The 20,285-nt window shown below is 38.9% G+C and overlaps 1 protein-coding gene across 1 annotated transcript; it reads left to right on the plus strand.

Annotated features, from left to right (window-relative positions):
* Window positions 1-14,930: 14,930 nt before the first annotated feature.
* LOC102703971 (patellin-6) lies at window positions 14,931-18,528 on the plus strand. The gene is made up of 4 exons (XM_006655149.3): window positions 14,931-15,769; window positions 15,880-16,004; window positions 16,093-16,234; window positions 18,037-18,528. The coding sequence occupies exons 1-4, from the start codon at window positions 15,029-15,031 to the stop codon at window positions 18,295-18,297; spliced, it is 1,269 nt and encodes a 422-aa protein (XP_006655212.3). The 5' UTR covers window positions 14,931-15,028; the 3' UTR covers window positions 18,298-18,528.
* The last annotated feature ends 1,757 nt before the right edge of the window (window positions 18,529-20,285 follow it).

The following is a 20,285-nucleotide window of genomic DNA, read 5'->3' on the forward strand; positions in this document are numbered from 1 at the left end:
CATGATATTTACAACCTCCCCCTCCCCCTCCCCCTCCCCCTCCAGTTATTGAAGCCAGCTATAATACCTCTATAAGGATAATACAATCTGGTTAATAGTGGTTCCATGATTTTGACATCTAGATACATTTCCTTCACTTAAATTAATTAATTTTCCCATATCTTCCTAAGTAGATGTAGTACAAGTAAAAAATTACTATCTAGATTTTAAAATTAAAAAAGCTACTATTAAATTAGAACTCTGTTGTATTGTCTTTAGAGTGTATTTTACCCTCTTTTCATAGTTAGGAAGTGCAAAAATAAGTTTTCAGAGTTGAGGAATATGTTTACACAAACCCTAAAGTTCAGGGATGTATATAGACTTATTTGCAATCATTTATGATGGATGGTAGGAAATTCCCCTTTTAATTCCATTACGATTGAAGAAAAAAGATCCAACCACACCCAAGCCCTATATTCCAGGTTGCTAAGGGTCACGAAACTGGATAGTTCTGATTGCTTGCTCATGGTTATACACTTTACATTGATACAAGTGTCGAAAAAATTCAGCGGGTGATTGTTTAGTTTTTTCTAAGAAAAGCAAACGACATATTTATAAATTAAAAATAATTTATATATTTGTTCTTAGCGAGCTAAAAGCCAGGGCCTAGAAAATAAATCGCGATAAAAAATCCCAAAGTCAAGTCCAAATTTAAGATTGAAAATTCAAATTTTGACCTATAAGCATAAGCAGAAGCATAAGTTGCGAGGTGCCAAATTGGCTATATATAGATCCATATATCAAATGTCTCTTTTCATGGTTGGCGGTTGCCATCCATATATAGATGGGGCAGTCAGCTGTTTCTGTGTGATGGTAAAGTAATTATGTGCATGATTTCACCCCACCAAGGTCTAATGTGAATTTTGAGAGATGGTGCACTCCTGGTCCTGGATGTGTCAGTGTATGATGTTCTTGTGTAGCGGTGTGCTTGTATATGCGTTTTTCATATAATTAAAAACAGCAGGATTGATGGGCACCATCTGCTAATTAATACCTCAGTTGGCATTACACTCCTTCCATAAACTGTAGTGCTGATCTCTTCTTATTGAGTGCATAGTTGAGGTGCACTCACGAGTGTGAGAGTATGGTATGCATGTGCATTGTGCCGATTATCTTTTTATTTTCCTTTCAACTCCTTGTTTGCATTTTTATGCTCAAAGTGTAATCTGCCTAAGGCACTGTTTAGTTTCCAAAAATTTTCTCCTCAAAACATCACATCGAATCTTTGGACATCTAAATAGAGCATTAAATATAGATGAAACGAAAAACTAATTGCATAGTTATAGTTATGTGAGAAATCGTGAGACGAATCTTTTGAGCCTAATTAGTCCATGATTAACCATATATGCTACAGTAACCTATATACGCTAATGGCGGATTAATTATGCTCAAAAGATTTGTCTCACGGTTTCTATGCGAGCCGTGAAATTCGTTTTTTTCATTCGTGTCTGAAAACCCCTTCCAACATCCGGTAAAACGTCTAATGTGACGAGCAAAATTTTTTATTTCCTTAAGTAAACACCCCCTAACTATCCAGGACTTCTTTGAAAATCAGCTGTACTCTCAATTGCTGTCCAATATGGTATTGAAGCAACACAATTTAGTACAATATCATGTACTGAGTACTAGCTGAGTTGTGCTGATCACATCTGGTCGTAGTATTATTACTTTGACAGCCCTCTCACCAAAGCAATGGATAATGCATCTAATCCCAAACCTAGGTAAATCGAATAAGAAAGGGATCAGAAAGAACAACCTATTGCCCATTTCCTAGAGATATAGCTAGTGTTGGTGCTGGTTCATTTTGCTTGAAACAAAGCATCGATTTTATTTTTTTGGACATTGCCTAGAACTTTCCCAGTAGTACTAAACTTTTAAGTTTGTTGAAAATTTGTCCTTTATAAGGGCATCCACAGTGTAGTCTAAAACTAGTCCATAAGAAATAAAATATTCTATTTAGCCACCTAACAACATTATAGAACTAGTAAAATAGTAAAAGTCACCCATAAGCATATGGGCTGCCCATAAAGGATAAAATATGTTATTTGTCTCTATTTCCTCTCTCCTCCTAATACTAGTTGCTATCTATATACTCCCTCCATCCCTAAATGTTTGACGTCGTTGACTTTTTTATACATGTTTAACCGTTCATCTTATTCAAAAAATTTACTTAATTATTAATTATTTTTATATCATTTCGTGTATTGTTAAATATATTTTTATGCATATATATATAGCTTTACATATTCGACAAATTATTTTAAATAAGACAAATGGTCAAACGCATATAAAAAAGTCAACGGCGTCAAATATTTAGGGACGGAGGTGGTATACTGTGAAGATAACAATAGTTATAGCCTATATATGTGGGTTCTATGGACTACTTTTGATATATACACTGTGGATGCCCTAAAGCTGTGGTTTGCTGGAATTTTAGAGCATTTTGTGTTGACTTGATTCGGGTGAAACTCTGCTGCTCAAGAGCTGGACCGGATAGAGCTCGCTGAAATACCGAACTCCCAGAAGAAAACAAGAAATTTTTATAAATACACGCGAAACCTGCACAGAACGTTTAAACTTTGTTTCCTTTTTATTCGTGAGCAATTCCGAAACCTGGCATTAAAACCTGAAAAAAAAAACTGCGAGCCTTGCAGACGGGCCGAAATCACGTCAGCCCACCGGCGCTGTCAGGCCCAGCTCTCTCACTCTGACACAGAGTGATAAATAAATGATTCTAGCGAGAACGAAGACCAGGCGTGTTTACTGGTGCCAAACTCTTAGCCCAGTGGTTAGAGTATTAGATATAGATTATTAATAAAACTCACCCTATACTATGGACTATTTCATGAGACAAATCTATTGAGCGTAATTAGTTCATAATTAGTGAATGTGATGCTGCAGTAAACATTTACTAATCATGAATTAATTAGGCTTAAAATTTTGTCTAATGAAATATCCTTTATTTATACAATTAGTTTTGTTATCATCTATATTTAATACTCTTAATTAACGTCTAAATATCCGATGTGAGAAGGACTAAAAAAAAATCTCTAGATCCAAACAACCACTAAATATATTTTGTATACCGATTTTGAATTTTTGTCCGACACGTTTCCCATGCTTCTAAATAGAATGATTTGTGTCAAAAAAAAAGTTCTATATAAGAGTTTCTCGTCTAATGTTTTCTAAATAGAATGATTCGTGCCAAAGAAATTATATATAAGAGTTTCTTATCCAGTGACGGAATGGGTAATTTATTCAAAAATTAACACGCTGCTCACCGCTTCAAAAATTCGGTGTACAATTTTCATACACAATTTCCATAATATAACCATGCTCCCTAAGTCGATGGCAGGCAGCATCCCGGGCCCACAGAGCCTCATTAGCTTACTGCCGTAGGCTGTCGTGTCACCATATCCAGTGACGGAACGGGTAATTTATTCTTAATAGCGAGAGAAAAAATACATTTCGAATTTTTAGTTCTCGAAAAATTCCAAACGCATTATTATTGCCTCTCGTCCTGCACTGCTTGATGCATCGCCCGAGTGATGTGGTCCACGCGAGGTGTAGCAGTCAGTAGCTGGCTCCGGCAAAAAGAAGACATGGCGCCGCCGCTGGGGGCCCAGGGATGCGCTTCGCGTCCTGTGGACCGTCGTATCCGGCATCCGAGGCGTCGTCGATTTGGGCCCATGTATCTCCCACATTATTTGATTTGTTTTTTTATTCTTTTCCAAAAAAAATAAACACTGCGTACAAAAGTGATATACCAGCTGAAATTAATATATGGGCTAAGAACCATATAAAAATTATTTTCTGAAAAATCACAAAAACCCATTCATAGGATGGGCATGCAAGTAAGTTAGTACAAACTTGCTTATTCTAAAAGAGGGAGACTGTAACATCCCAGCCCAAGCCTTAATAGGATTTGATAGAATACTCATATCAATAAGTTGCAACTTTTTTTCCAGAAACTTATCACAAGAGACCCTGAGGTTAAGCGTACTTAGCCTGGAGTAATCTTTGGAAAGACTTGCGTGGGTTGTATAAGGGAAGTATGAGTGAAATCTTGATGTCCTAAAGAGCGGCCACGTGTTAACGGCCCTGACCTAGGGGTTCCTAGGGTCGGCACGTGTGGGCGCATCGGCACGGGCATGTTGCGCATGAACTTTTTTTCCAAAAACTTATCTTAAGAGACTTGTGTGAGGGAAGTCTTGATGTCCTAGAGAGCGGCCACATGTTAACGGGCCGACCTAGGGGGTTTCCAGGGTCGAGATGTGATAGAGACCTCTTATAGGAAGAAATGATGTCCTAATCATTTGATTTGAGATATATGTGATGGAGAGAATAAGAGGAACACACGCGTGCTCGCTCGCTTGGTATGCACGCGTATACGCTATGTGTGTGAATTGTTCGCTAAAATTGGGTTCTTTATCCGAATACTCTGGTGCATGCATCGACGTGATGTGAAGTCTAATCTAGGTTGTGTCTCCTCCTCTGTACTTAGTCTACTCCGTCCTGCTCGCCGACACTAGGAGAAGGCGCAACATCCGACATTGTACGTCGTTCCTCTGAGACTCGGGGTTCCTCGTCTACTCCATCTTGCTCGCCGACAGTGGGGGAAGGCGCAACATCCGACATCGTGCGTTGTTCCTCTGGTATGCGCGCTTCCTTATCAAGACGATCAACAACAAAACTAGAACAATCGGTATGTGTTTGCCATATCCCTTATATACAATCTATTTATGTTTTACTATCTAGGTTAATCGTACAATCTGTATAACGTTACGATTTATTTATGAAATAAATTAAATCACTATGTGTTTATATATTCAACGATATCATTGGAGCGGTACAGCCTGATACCCGATATCAAACCTAGGTATCATGTCTATATTGTTATAGACCCCTCTTCTTTCTTTTTTTTTACCCTCTCTGCCTTTTAGGCCTTGTTTAGTTCCTAAAAAAATTTTCCAAAAACATTATATTAAATTTGTGAACATTTAAATGGAGCATTAAACATAGATAAAATAAAAAACTAATTGCACAGTTATGTGAGAAATCTTGAGATGCATCTTTTGAGCCTAATTAGTCCATGATTAGCCATAAGTGCTACAGTAACCAACATATGCTAATGACGGTTTAATTAGGCTAAAAAAAATCGTCTAGTGGTTTCTAGCCAGGCTGTAAAATTCGTTTTTTCGTTCGTATCCGAAAACTGCTTCCGACATCTGGTCAAACGTTCGATGTGATTTCTTTCTCCAAAAATTTTGCCATCTAAATATGGCTTTAATTTTGCCTCTGTACGTCTCCCTCCGTATATGATCAGCCGTCAACTTCACCTGCTGGACCTCAGATTCAGGTGTAACTGTGCACTGCACTGTCACACTGTTCTTACCGTATACCCCTCACCTGGTACCTCTTCACGACAACATATTGTACAAATCATACTCGTACATGTGATCCTGCACTGCATGCGTATATACTCTCTACTGCTTTAGACCCTGTTTGGATCCCATGAATTTTTTCTTAAGTCCCTGTCACATCGAATGTTTGAACACTAATTAGAAGTATTAAATATAAATATTAATAAAATTCACCTCATACTCTGGACTATTTGGCGAGATGAATTTATTGAGCCTAATTAGTCCATGATTAGCGAATGTGATGCTACAGTAAATATTTGCTAATCGTGAATTAATTAGGCTTAAAAATTTGTCAAATGAAATAGCTTTTATTTGTACAATTAGTTTTGTTATCGGTCTATATTTAATAATTCTAATTAATGTCCAAACATCCGATGTGATAAAGGACTAAGAAAAAATCTCTAGATCTAGATCGATGTGACAAAGGAAGATCGATGTGACAAAGGAAGTCTCTGGATCCAAATGTTAGTACTTGGCTAGACAGGTGAACCCCGGTGAGCGCACAGCAAGCAAGCATAAGTTGGTACCCCGTTCGGAGTGAGTAAAATACAGTGGTAGCAAGTTTGTTTGTAAAATGACTCGTTCTTTCGCTTTTGCTTATAATTATAAGCTAGATTCTAATTTTTTAAATTTAAACTTATAGTTAATTTTATATTTTTTACCGTATCACATGTACATGTACGTGTGTGCTGTGTGCGCAGTCGACCTGACGGAAAATGAAATGTTGATCCAATCGGGCGCTTGTCGAATGGTGTGCTGTGTAGGTATGCCCACATGCATCTATGCTACTTCTAGTAGCGCTCTGTGACGTCCCAGATGGAGATGGTTGGTATCGGGGGCGCCAGACATGCGTAGCTTTCTTCTCTCTCCCAATGTGCCCTGAGCAATCAGTGTCATTCTGTTTGCACCCGCTACTACGGCCCGCCCTTGAACGCAGATGGTCGATCCGGAAATTTTCCAGCTTCGTGTATTCTTCTACCATTACTAAAATTGTGAAGCCACATCACATTTGAACTGTCTCCGGTATAGAATGTGTGCGTCAGCGAAGCAAAAGGGTGCCAATCTGAGGTCCATTTGAAGAAACACCGCGGACAGGCTGACAACGGGGTGGTGCAGGGCCGGGCCAGAAGGCCAGAATGGCACGAACGGCCTCGGCCCTCAAATTAATCCCCCTCCTGGACCCAAAAAGAAAAAACGAATTCCGGAGAATTATTGTATTTAGAAGCCATTTAATTGATTTTTTATGTAACTTTATACTGGCTATTTTTATGTAACATAATTATATGGTTGCTCTATTCGTCGTAGAGGAAGGATTGCATAGCGAGAGGAAGAAATAAGTTAGAGGCAGATGGGTGCCAATTTCGTGTAATTCGATCTAAAAACTTGAGGGTGGTCGGTCTTTTATTATGGAGTGAAAAATAGAGTGGATTTGCGGAGCAGCAAAAACCTAGCTCTATCGCTATATTTTATTTTTTTAAAGTAGTTCTGCTAACTCCGCTTAAAAAAATAAAATATATATCGTTTGTCACAACTCTGGCTTCAGATGAGTTGAAGTTTAGAGCTAGAGCTGCCAAACAGAGTCATGGTAGCAAATTTTTAGCGTTTAGATGGTTTGTTTCATAGGAATTTTATAAGATGTCTAATCCTAAATTTCCTCTACATTAGCCGTGAGAAATCGAAACAACAACTACTACATTTTTTTTCTCCTAGGGATTCCTGTGTTTTAAAGAAGGGTTAATTAGATCCATGCCATTATAAATTTGCTAGTTTTAAAATACATCATTACAATTCGACTAATTGTAAAGACACCATTATAATTTCAGAAGTATTTGAAATATGCCATTCCACACCCTTTTGATGTATTTTTTTAAAAAAATTTAGACCATTTTGCCCATCTGCTATTTACTGCGCCATTGGCATGTGCAAGGGCAATTTGATCCAAAAATGACATATCTGAAATGGTTCTAAAATTATAATGACATCTTTACAATTAGTCGAATTGTAATGGCATATTTCAAAACTAGCAAAATTGTAATGACATGAATCTAATTAACCCTTTAAAGAATTACTCGGTATTCAGCCAATACATGTACATGACAATTTTTAGAGTACATTTCATAAAACTATAAATATTTTCACCAAACTATTATAAAAAGTTGTAGTACTAGTTTATCATATAACTACATATTTTGTATTGAACTACAAATTTAACAGCAAAATTATCCTAAAAGTACGAGTTTAGTGTTAATTCTATCAGAAAACTATAATGTTTATTGACCTAAAAAAAAGAAAACTATAATGTTTATAGCTCCAACACAATGGTAGTGATAGGGATTTAAACTATAAATATAAATATATAGTTTTGTGATAGTTTCGATAATAAATATATAGTTTTGGGATACATCACCTTAATATGTAGTTTTGTGACATTTAATAATTTTGAAGATGGCAACATTTATATAATCTTTATATTCAGAATATATCTACATATGATCATATTTATTTTTTTAGTATAACAAATATAAAATAACCAATCACTGTATTACTACCTCCGTCCTATAATAACTTCATTTTTCAGTTTTTTTATACAATGTTTTGACTCTTCTTCTTATTTGAAAAAAAATTTGTGATTAATATTTTTATTGTTACTAGATGATAAAACATGAATAGTACATTATACATGACTAATTTTTTTAAGTTTTTGTACAAATTTTTCAAATAAGATGAATGGTCAAACGTTGGACATGGAAAAACAAAAAATGAAGTTATTATGAGACGGAGGTAGTAGAAAATTTCAAATCTCATCTTAGTGCATTCACAAAGCAATGACTAAGATGATGTCTATAAAATTAAATAAGTTGTCACATGAGATAAAAGATGATATGGCAAGTTGGTTAACGAAGAAATAGATGAAAATCATGTCTTGCGTGAGACAATTTCTATACAATATCCAAGATATGATAAGAAAAGAGTAACATTAAATTCAAAGTAAATTAGTAGTGTTTGCATTATCTTCAATTCATGGTTGGCTGGCTAGCTCCGATCCTAAAATAGAGCTACATAAGAGCAATCCTAATGCAAGACACTACTTATGATTTCTATACCCTCCATGTCACACAGAAACTGTACTAGATACGATTTGTATTTATATATTGAAAGGTAATTTAAGATACTAAGTACCTCTGTCTTTATTTTTTTTATTCAACGCCGATGACTTTAGGATCTATACATTTGACTATATGTCTTATTAAAAACATAACTCTTAATTATTTTGTTATGATTTATTTTAACATTAAAGGTGCTTTAAATGTGACTTGTAATTTTATGATTTGCACAATAATTCACCATTGGCATATATGCGTGGTGAGTGGTAAGTTTCTGCATGGTAAATCAAGCCTTTGCTGAGGAAAAAAGCATTACAAACCATGATCCATCCATACACGACGAAAGGCCCACAGATCACTCCGACCTTGCATCGCATGGCCATTCTGCGGAAGGTTCGAAATTTGAACCAAGACCACTGCTGAGTGCAGTGCTGCTGACCAAACTTCACATACATCCAAAACCATCGTACCTCCGGTCACCACCAAATGCTCGCAAATAGACAAAAACAAATTAAAAAATTGACAGCAGATTCCCAGGGAAATACTCAGATTTTAGAGCCAACTCTGTTTAAAACTTTTTGGGATGCTTCGTGGAGAAAAAAAAGACAATAGCTTCAAATCCTAGATTCGATAGTTCGGCACCGTTTCCGCACACTTTGCAGCGTCATCGTCGACTGTCCTCTATTAAGGCGAATATAAGTGACGTAAGTAAGTGGACTCTAAAAATTATCACGTTATATTTATGTTTATATAAAAAAGAGAGAAAATGATAGAGAAGAAAAGACGAACTGCAGATTTACAGTCAGCTACAACACAAACTCCAACACACTAAATGTGTATAAGAGGTAAACCACACAATGATGATATATTATATGCTTGTGTGTAATTATTATATAAATTGACTCTGTATTAGTTGTTAATGACATAGAAAGATTTTGTAGCTAGTAGTTAGATGTTCTATTAACCTTGTCGTGGGAAAAAAACCAATTATCACCATGTAGGTGTATCCCCATATTTCAATACTACATGAGTAGTAATAAAATACTTTCTAAAAATATAATTTGTCGATACACATATATGTTCTCAAAATATTAAATGAAAACATCATTATACATCATGAAAAACGAGACAAGGTCACAAGAGGAAACACGAAGATGTGATTGATGGATGGATGGATGATAGTTGTACCCATCATGGTTTAACTCCTGCTACATATAATCATACATATAGAAACCTATATAATATGGAATTTTATGATACTAGAGATTTATTGGTGATAGCTATCTGTTTAAGTGTGTTAAGAGGACACATTAATGACAATGTGCATGTGTAGTGGTGGGTGTGCATGTGGTGCGTTAGCCACTATGTCAATCAAATACATTCACAAGTATGTGCACGTCATGTGAAATAGACGTAACTTAAGTGGTTAAGGCATGTTTGGTTGGTGCCCTGGCCTGAGAGCTCTAACTCAGGCAGGTGCATCTAACCATAGACACACAAAAACAGACACCTAAGATTGATGTCTGACTCGGGCATGATTTTGAGGGCACCAAGGAAACAAGCTCTTAGTTTCTTGAGGTAGAACTTATACGTCTAGTTTCAAATCCTATATTTTGATACATGTGCTCACATTTACTCTACTTTTAATACTACTTTCTCCGTTTTATATTATAAGACTTTCTAAGTTTGGCTAGATTCATCCATGTATCAATGTATATGTGTCTACATTCATTAGCACACATATAAATCTAAGTAAAGTCAGAAAGTCTTATAATATGAAACGAGGGATACGTGACATACCCATCGACAACAAGATGTCTATAATGACTTTGTCAATTTTAAGATAGCCAGCCTAGTTGTTAGAGATGCTCGTAAGTTAGGGTGTGCATATGTGCATTCAGAGATGCGAGTGTGCATACACTATGAGCGCTTCGGGTTGTACTGTGTTTCAAAAGGATGTACGTGCAAATGATGTATACGTGTTATTGTGTATACAGATCTTCTTTAAATTTTAAAAAAGACAAGAAAAATGCAACCAAATTCAACCACGAACAAATCTTAGTTATCAATATTATACCTTCCACAGTCTGATTTTTCCTTTTTTTTTTAAGCAACAACGGTGTGAAGGTAGAACTATGACTTGTGGGTGCAGGACTTTATTTATCACAGTTCAAAACTTGCTGCCCACAAATATAATATACACCTAGGTATGCTTTTAACAAATTTTATAGTGATACTATGAATTTACCGTTGGTCTTTATCTCTTTAAATATGTGTGAGGACATCTGTAGTGTAGCAGAAAACCAAAAACCAATGAATAAGCAATAAATGCATGCTTCCTAATAGGTAGTAACCATTGTGCAAAGAGGCAATTACAAATACCGGGTCATTGTGCTATTGTCAGCAGGATGCAAATAAATACATTATTTGTATAATGTAGGATCACATTAAACTTCTTGGCTTATCGCGCGGAGAGATTAGTACTAATTAAGATGTATATTTTTTTAGATCCCACCTTAATGCCACTTGTGGTATGGAAGCATTGTGTTATATCTCTACTCCTACTACCACCTGCACAATGGCCCCACACTAATGTTGAATTCGGCAACAAATATTGAGCATGCCCTTAAAGAGTCAAATTCAAAGGTGCATGTATAGTGAGATGTGTCCTTTGTGTTTTTCATGTAATAAAAAGGGAACCATAACTTTCATTCAACAAAATATCTCCTCCTCCTCTGCACTGATGACATCTTCATCAATGCCAGCAACACCCTATCACTAACAGAGCATCTACTGATTAGGTTTCGAGGCTAGGGTTGGAGAGTAGGAGGGAGGTTTTCCTAGGCTTAGAGGGATGGTCATGGTGATGGTTGGACTGATGATGATGGTAGGTGAAACGAGCAAAACAGACATCAAGGTAACAATGACATCAATGAACCATAAGAATGGAGACTGACGATGGGAGTGATAGGAGGCATGCACTACAACAAAATAGGCATCTAGAGACATTTTCAAAGAAACGGCTTGGGACACCGTATCTACGGAAGCCACTTCCCATCCCACCTCATTAAGTAGATACGGATGAAGGAGACAGATCAATGAACCGTCTCTATAGATAAATTAATCTATTTTATAAAAAATAAAATAGGATAGGGATAAAATTTTGTAGACACGCTCTATAAGACGGGTATAAAAAAACCGTGTTAGCCGAGGGAAAAAAGATTTTGACGCTCGTTTCCAGAGAAAACCAAAACCTACGCGCGTTTCCTAAATTGTTCGCGGGGTTTTTTCTGTTCTCTCGGAGGAGGTGGTTTACGATCAACAGAGCCACAGGTGAGTACAAAACAAATCTGCTATCCCCTTCCATCAAGGGATGCATTGGGTTAGGACGTGGTGGTATCTTTAGTGATAGAAAAGTCATTGGAGATAGGGAAGATGGACGAAGCGGGAGGGGGCAAGGTCATTCGCCACTCCCGCCTTGTTGAAAAGGGGAGAAGGAGGAGACCGGCTAGGGGCCTCGTAGGTGTCATTTGGCATGTTAGGACACTTGACCATGTGGTATTGACCGGGATCAATAAAAATGGAGAAAATTCCCTACGTACCCCTAAAAATTTGCTCAATCCCCTTAATACCCTTGAATTTTACCTCATCCTTTATATACCTTTGAGTTTTTATTTTGATCCTGTCTATATCCATCTCCGTTAGTTGACCATTAGTTGTCCGTTAAATATTTTAAAATGACTATATTACCCCTCCTATATATATGTCCTACCTACCCAATAAATTTTTATATGAAAAAATTAACTTATACTAACATACAAGGAATATAATCATTTAATGACCAACTTAAAAAATAAAACTTAAAAAATAAAACTTATTATTAAATTTTTGGGATATATACGGAATTCATCAAATTTGATCTAAAATTTATTTAAAAATTTTAAATATGTTTTCTAAGTTGTGATAAACTAATTACATCCCTTTGTTGTTTCAATACATATTTGTTGAAAAGTAGTTTTCAAATTTGATGCAGAACTTTTTTACAATAAATATTTTTTATTTTGATGAAATAATGTTTCATTTTTGTAAAAAAACATTTTTAAAAATTCATAAAAAAATTTAGTAATTTATTTCTTATTGGTTTTCACAACTCAAATAATTTACACATAAAACATATCTAGCTTGTAGCAATATATCAAGGATAATAAAATAATTTCTACAATAACTAACGGTCAATCTAATGGTCAACTAACATAATGAGTATGTAACAGATCCAAATAAAAACTCAAGGGTATATAAGGGATCAAACAAAATTCAGGGGCGTAGAAGGGATTATGTGAAATTACATAGGGAATTTAAAAAACCATAGAAATGATGGAGGAGTTAAGGTTAAAGGTTGCACGTATGCCAAAAGTAGATATAACATTAAGAAAAACAAGATATCAATGGTGGAAATTTCTATCACATATTGTATAAACAATCCCCCAACATTATTGCATGAGTCTCAAAAAGACTTCCCGTTTCTCCCATCCCACATATATTAATACAAAGCTAAAACTAGAATGTCATTTAATTTAGCAAACTTCAATGTAATAAATGCTCCAAAGATATTATTTTGTTCGAAAATAGGATCCGAGAAGATGAAGTCTTTTTGGAATTTTGTTATTATTTGACCCATTTATTTTTTAAAAAATTTACAACTAAACCCTTCAATAACTATTTTTAAAATATAAATATTTTGGTCATACCGATGAGGTGGCATGGTCAAATAACACTTTCATTAGCATGGCAAGAGTTTTACTATGCCAACTAAAAATGGTGTGGCAAAAGAACGTTGACACACCGACTTCTCATTGTGTGACAATGTTGTTTGGCCACGTTAGACGAGGTGACGTGACCAAAAGAATATGATTTAAGATATGTTGTGAGAGGATTTAGTTTAAAAATAAAAAATAGAAAGGTTCAAATAATAAAAAAGCTTGTATTTTTAATGTGAAGGTAATGTTGTTAGTATCTCGCCCCATTTGTTTAGTATCTTACCGTAATCCTACCAAGCCATAACAATATCAATCCTATATACTACCTCACTTCCTAAATATTTAATGCCGTTAATTTTTTTATACACGTTTGACTATTCGTCTTATTAAAAAAATTGTTAAATATATAAAGCTATATATATATATGCATAAAAATATATTTAACAACACACGAAACGATATAAAAATAATTAATAATTAAGTAATTTTTTTGAAAAAGATGAACGGTCAAACATGTATAAAAAAGTCAACGACGTCAAACATTTAGGGATGGAGGGAGTAGCATCCAAACTTTCATAGCATGTCGATCTTACTATTCACTTTCACATGATACTATAAAGGCCTTGTTTAGTTCCTAAAATTTTTTTTCTAAAAACATCACATCGAATATTTGGACACCTAAATAAAGCATTAAACATAGATGAACTAAAAAACTAATTACACAGTTATGGAAGAAATCTTGAGACAGATCTTTTGAGCCTAATTAGTCTATGATTAGCCATAAGTGCTACAGTAACCAACATGTGCTAATGACGGATTAATTAGGCTCAAAAGATTCGTCTTGCGGTTTCTAGGCTAGCCGTAAAATTCGTTTTTTCATTGGTGTCCGAAAACCTCTTCCGACATCCGGTCAAACATTTGACGTGACACTTTTTTCAAAAATTTTCTCAATCTAAACACCACCAAAATCTTAGAAGTATCTAGATTCCATGATCCCTACAACCCTGTGAAAATATTATTCAAAACAAGATGGATTAAAAATAATATGAATAACTATGCTCAGGTTTACATAAAGTAAATTAAATCTATCAAAAATAATACCATACGCTTCAGTTTAGGAGTTGTTTAGATGGGGCTAAAATTTTTAGTTCCATATCACATCGGAAGTTTGGACACTAATTTGAAGTATTAAATATAGACTAATAAAAAAACTAATTTCATAAATGAGTGGTAATCCGCGAGACGAATTTTTTAAGCCTAATTAATCCATAATTAGAGCATGTTTACTGTAGCAAACATAGACTAATTATGGATTAATTAGGCTCAATATATTCGTCTCGCGAATTAGTCCCAGATTATAGATGAGACAAGGGACTTGCTTGTCCCAGATACCACCTTATAGAATAAAATTTGATTGTATCTCAATTTAATTCTATGATATATAAAAAATGACGCTAACAGGTAGAGGGGCCGAGGTTGGCCCAACAGGGCTGAGGAACACAACACAGCGCACAAATCGTTCCATTAATTAACCCCGTCACACCTTTGTTCTCTCGTAATAAAAACCCCCCACCACCTCGCGCCACGCCACGCCACCATCATAAGGCCACCGCCACCACGCCACGCTCGCCTCCGCTCCACTCCATTTCAAAATCTCCGCCACCCCCACACCCCACGCATTTCCACAAACACCTTCCTTCCCCCCATGTCTCCGACCGCCTCGCCATCCCCCGCCGCCGCCGCGGTGGCGCCGCCCAAGCCGCCTGGGGCTGGGGCCAAGCGCAGCCTGATGGCGTCGCTGATGGAGGCCACCGCGCTGCTGCGGTCGTCGTCGTTCAAGGAGGACTCCTACGTGGCCTCCGCGCTCCCGGCCTCCGACCTCCGCGCGCTCGCCGACCTCAGGGCGCTGCTCTCCACCCACCCGGATCCCATCTCCATCTGGGGCGTCCCGCTCAACCCTCCTCCCCCCGGCCCCGCCGACGACCGCGCCGACGTCGTGCTGCTCAAGTTCCTCCGCGCGCGGGACTTCCGCGTCCGCGACGCGCACGCCATGCTGCTCCGCTGCGCGGCGTGGCGGGCCGAGTTCCGCGCCGACGCCGTGCTCGACGAGGACCTCGGGTTCAAGGACCTCGAGGGCGTCGTCGCCTACATGCACGGCTGGGACCGGGAGGGCCACCCGGTCTGCTACAACGCCTACGGCGTCTTCAAGGACAGGGACATGTACGACCGCGTCTTCGGCGACGGCGACCGCCTCGCCCGCTTCCTCCGCTGGCGCGTCCAGGTCATGGAGCGCGGCGTCCGCGCGCTCCAGCTCCGCCCCGGCGGCGTCAACGCCATCATCCAGGTCACGGACCTCAAGGACATGCCCAAGCGCGAGCTCCGCGCTGCCTCCAACCAGATCCTCTCCCTCTTCCAGGACAACTACCCGGAGATGGTCGCGCGCAAGGTAACCCACCTGTTGGACTCCACTATCTGCCCAGCCATTTCGTCGAACACCTACCTAGTACCCACCTACCTGGCCCGTCTCTACCCCTCTGACAACCACCTTCCTCGCAGGTCTTCATCAATGTGCCCTGGTACTTCTCGGTGCTGTTCGCCATGATTTCTCCGTTCCTCACCGAGCGCACCAAGAGCAAGTTCGTCATTGCGCGCGAGGGCAACGTCGCCGAGACGCTCTTTAAGTAAAACCGCGCCGTCCCTCCATTTTGCCCCCATTTTTTTCTCTTGGTCGTGGCCGCCTCCGTGACACGCAGTTTTCTCTTCCGCCAGGTTCATCCGGCCGGAGCTGGTGCCGGTGCAGTACGGCGGGCTGAGCCGCGCCGGCGAGCTGGAGAACGGCCCGCCGAAGCCGGCGTCCGAGTTCACCATCAAGGGCGGCGAGAAGGTCTTCCTAGAGATCGACGGCATCGAGGTATAATATAAAAATCCCAATCACCATCCCCTCCCCTCGCTGCTCCCTGCATTGCATTTCTTGCTCGTCATCTCCACATATTAATAATTCAGATTTCACCTAAAAATTTCCATAGTTTACATCAAAAGGTGAGTGAGATATTTAAACTAGTAAACATTAACCACAACAACTTCTGCTTTGGATTATCCATCGTCCCATTCTGCTCGTTTCACTCACTCCGGGTTGCCTGTTGCCAAATCGGGGGGGCCTAAACAATTGGCAATCAGTCGCATGTTTTGCGCCTAATGAGGTTGTGTGCTCGAGATGAAGCAATTGTTAAGCCAAGAACTCAGCTTGGCTTTAAAAGATTGAGCTCCTCTTTTGCTTTGTCCTAGGTATCAATTTCTTCTTCTTTAACTAATCCTTTTCACCACTCCCCACCCCCAATGCGATTTAAAGATTATAGTACCAGCACAGCACCACCGTTTCTTGAGGAGGTACTCCAATGGCAGCGGCGCAGGCGCATGTGAGGGCCCTCGCCCACTATTTGATGTCTCCGGGTTTTGAAAGGAAATTGCGGTAGGATCAACGACTCGCCTGCCACTGTCACTGCCAGCACCAGCAGCAGCAGCACGCTGCAAAAGCTGGGGGCTTTGAGCTGCGTTTGTGTGTGTTCTTGCGTTTGCTAGTGCTACCAGTAAACGCTCCGTCAAGCACTCAAGCAGTAGCAGGAGTAGTATAGTACAGTAGACTACAGTACTATCCTCTGCCGCTGCACACCTAGCTGACACGATGAGTCGCTTCCCTCTTCCTGCTTGCAACATTTTCTTTGAGTTCACATGAAGACAGAGAGAGAGAGAGAGAGAGAGAGAGAGAGAGAGATACAGTTTTGATTCCATCGTCACAGGGCTCACGCACATCAAGCTGGCTGCTAGCTTTGAGCTAGCTATGCAGATCAGCGGATGGGAAACTGCAGCATCAATCTTGTGAGCGGAATTACAGTGACCGGTGTGTGCATGTGAGCTCCTTGGGCAAATGGCTTCAATTCTGCAATTGTGGCTTGAATTCTGCAATGGCTATGAGCCTGAGACGCGAGAATTCCTTCTACACGACGAGATAAAATGCCGCGGATGCGATGCAACGCGCGCACGCAGCAGTTGGCTGGAGCTGGCAGCAGCAGCAGCAGTGCTCCTTTTGTAGCTTTACTTTTGTTTACGGTTCACGCCACGGGCGCGAGTTTCGAAGCGCTGTCACCTCTCACGCCATGACAGTGAGGTGAAAAAACGATACCTGCCTGTAACATGTAACAGTACAGATTTAGGAGTAGCATGGGTAACAATTAGTGGTGTAAAGTGTGTTTAGCTAGTTATCTTTGCATACATAGAAGCAGCCTTTTGCCGTCCCTGACTGGCTGGTTGAGGTGTAAACCTCCCAGCCGAAAAGTGCGGTTAATTTTTGGAGGTGTTCAGTTGATGTTGATCGGTGTCACTTCTTTCCTTTAACCGCTGTAAAAAAAAGATCTGGACACTGTATTGGATTCTGGCAAAGGACCAAACGTTTCATGTGAACCTTGCTGCACATGGTAGGACCCTTGTGAAGAAAAACTCTATACTATAATGGTGACAAAGCTAGCTCTTGTGAAGTGCCCAGCATAATTACATCAAGCGTGATCATCACCGCATAAACAAATGCTTAATTTGGTCATTTGGTGTAATCTTTTGTTCTATCTGGGTAAATAATGATCCATGATTTGGGGGAAGATTGAGTTCTGATCGCCGTTGGGCATTGTGTCGTTTCTGTTTTTTTTTTTTCTTTTCTTTCAGGCCGGCGCGACGATAACGTGGGACCTGGTCGTCGGCGGGTGGGACCTGGAGTACGGCGCGGAGTACGTGCCGGCGGCGGAGGACAGCTACACGCTGTGCGTGGAGCGGACGAGGAAGGTGGCGGCCGCCGCCGACGAGCCGGTGCACAACGCATTCACGGCGAGGGAGGCCGGCAAGATGGTGCTGTCCATCGACAACTCCGGCTCGCGGAAGCGGAAGGTCGCCGCGTACCGGTACTTCGTGCGCAAGCCGTCGGCGTAGGGTCGGGCGGCGGTGGCCGGCGGCTCGCCGGCCGGCCGGGAGGATGGACGCGGGGCTAGTGGAGTGCTTTGCTTCGTTGCTTGGCTTTGAAGATGAGAGGTTTTTATTTATTTAGGGCTACTTAATTAGTGCATGTACTAATGCCATATGTAGAATATAAATTGTAAGAGCTGTCACAACGAACGTATCGTTATCCTTATAAAGCTTCGAGTTCACTGTTTTTTTGGCTAATTTAGCTGACCCTTGTCTATGCATATCTATACATCAAAAAATCAAGCTCCGGAATACTAAAATTCCCTGTTATTAGCATGTAGTACTACGTGGCTGTTTGGATACAAGGATTTTTTATCCTTGTCATATCGGATATTTAGACGTTAATTATCACATCGGATGTTTAGACGTTAATTAGAAGTATCGAAGGTTTGGACGTTAATTAGGAGTATTAAATATAGACCGATAACAAAACTAATTGTATAAATAAAGACTATTTAATTAGACAATTTTTTAAGCCTAATTAAGCCACGATTAGCAAATATTTACTGTAGCATCACATTCACTAATCATAGACTAATTAGGCTCAATAGATTCATCTCGCGAAATAGTCCAGAGTATTAGATAGATTTTATTAATAGTCTATATTTAATACTTCTAATTAGTATCAAACATTCGATGTGATATGTACTAAAATTCTGGGGGAAACAAACAGGCCCTAATTAAGAGCATTAAGGCTATAATATGTACTAATAAAAGATGCAAAGAAAATAATCATGGAGTAATATAATTCAGGTGCTGTCACTTTCATGGACGCTCCAAAAGAGAAAGAACTTGGTGGCAGATGGCAGTGCTAATCACTGGCCAGTGAGTAGTAGTAATCCAAATGAACTGTAAGTAAAGCCTCTGCTTAGACGGTGTTTAGATTGAGAAAATTTTTAGGAGAAGTGTCACGTCAAATGTTTGATCGGATGTTGAAAGGGGTTTTTGGACACGAATGAAAAAACAAATTTCACGGCTAGCCTAGAAACCGCGAGACAAATCTTCTGAGCCTAATTAATCCGTCATTAGCATATGTTGGTTACTGTAGCACTTATGGCTAATCATGGGCTAATTAGGCTCACAAGATTCGTCTCAAGATTTCTTCCATAACTATGTAATTAGTTTTTTGATTCATCTATGTTTAATATTTTATTTAGATGTTCAAACATTCGATACGATGTTTTTAGAAAAGAAATTTTGGAACTAAATAAGCCCTTAGTAAATTACATTTATGCTAGGGGATGTGAGACTTCTGTAAGCGCAAACACAACGCAGTGCATTTATGACATTAGGGACAAGCTAGAACATGACAAAGTGTGACTGACAGTGGCTTTGTACTAAGTACGTACTACAATCGCCCTGACCACTTTGTGGCGCAACGCAAAGCAAATCAACGGGTTTTTGGGTGCGCATACAGAGGATTTGGAAGGGGCGTTCTTTTCCTTCATGGCAGTGTCTTTAAATTAATCATTCGATTATTGGTTAACTACATTGCCCAAGGAGCGTGCTTCATTGGCATGTCCTAGGCGCTAGAGGAGCCCTGAAAAAATTATTTATTTAACGCGAATTTTCAACACGATCGGGGATTGACGGATATGCTAAAGCATGTCCGCATCTTTTGGTTTCTGTGCCTTCCGTCTTATTTGAAAATTTTTAAGAAATTTTTTTAAAAATAGTCACACGTAAAGTACATTCATGTTTTATTATCTAATAAAAATAAAATTATTGATCGTAAATTTTTTTAATAAGACGAAGAGTTAAACATTACATTTAGAAACTGAAAAGTTGATTTATTTTAGGACGGAGGGAGTACGTGGTTTCTCTTTCTTTCACTCTTCTTTTGTTAAATAAATTACTTAACACTCTTAGTAAATAAATAATTCATGAGTTATTCATGTAAATTAAAAAGTATTGATCTGTACACAAATTTAGCATAATTTTGCTTTCCAATAAAT

Source organism: Oryza brachyantha, chromosome 5 (assembly GCF_000231095.2).
Source record: "Oryza brachyantha chromosome 5, ObraRS2, whole genome shotgun sequence".
Classification (NCBI taxonomy): Eukaryota; Viridiplantae; Streptophyta; class Magnoliopsida; order Poales; family Poaceae; genus Oryza; species Oryza brachyantha.

Bases quoted from the DNA above. Each gene is read 5' to 3' on its own strand.
- LOC102703971 (XM_006655149.3), top strand. From the start codon at position 15,029: ATGTCTCCGACCGCCTCGCCATCCCCCGCCGCCGCCGCGGTGGCGCCG. The intron at 15,770-15,879 runs GTAACCCACCTG...CCTTCCTCGCAG, and splicing joins CGGAGATGGTCGCGCGCAAG to GTCTTCATCAATGTGCCCTG. The intron at 16,005-16,092 runs GTAAAACCGCGC...CTCTTCCGCCAG, and splicing joins GTCGCCGAGACGCTCTTTAA to GTTCATCCGGCCGGAGCTGG.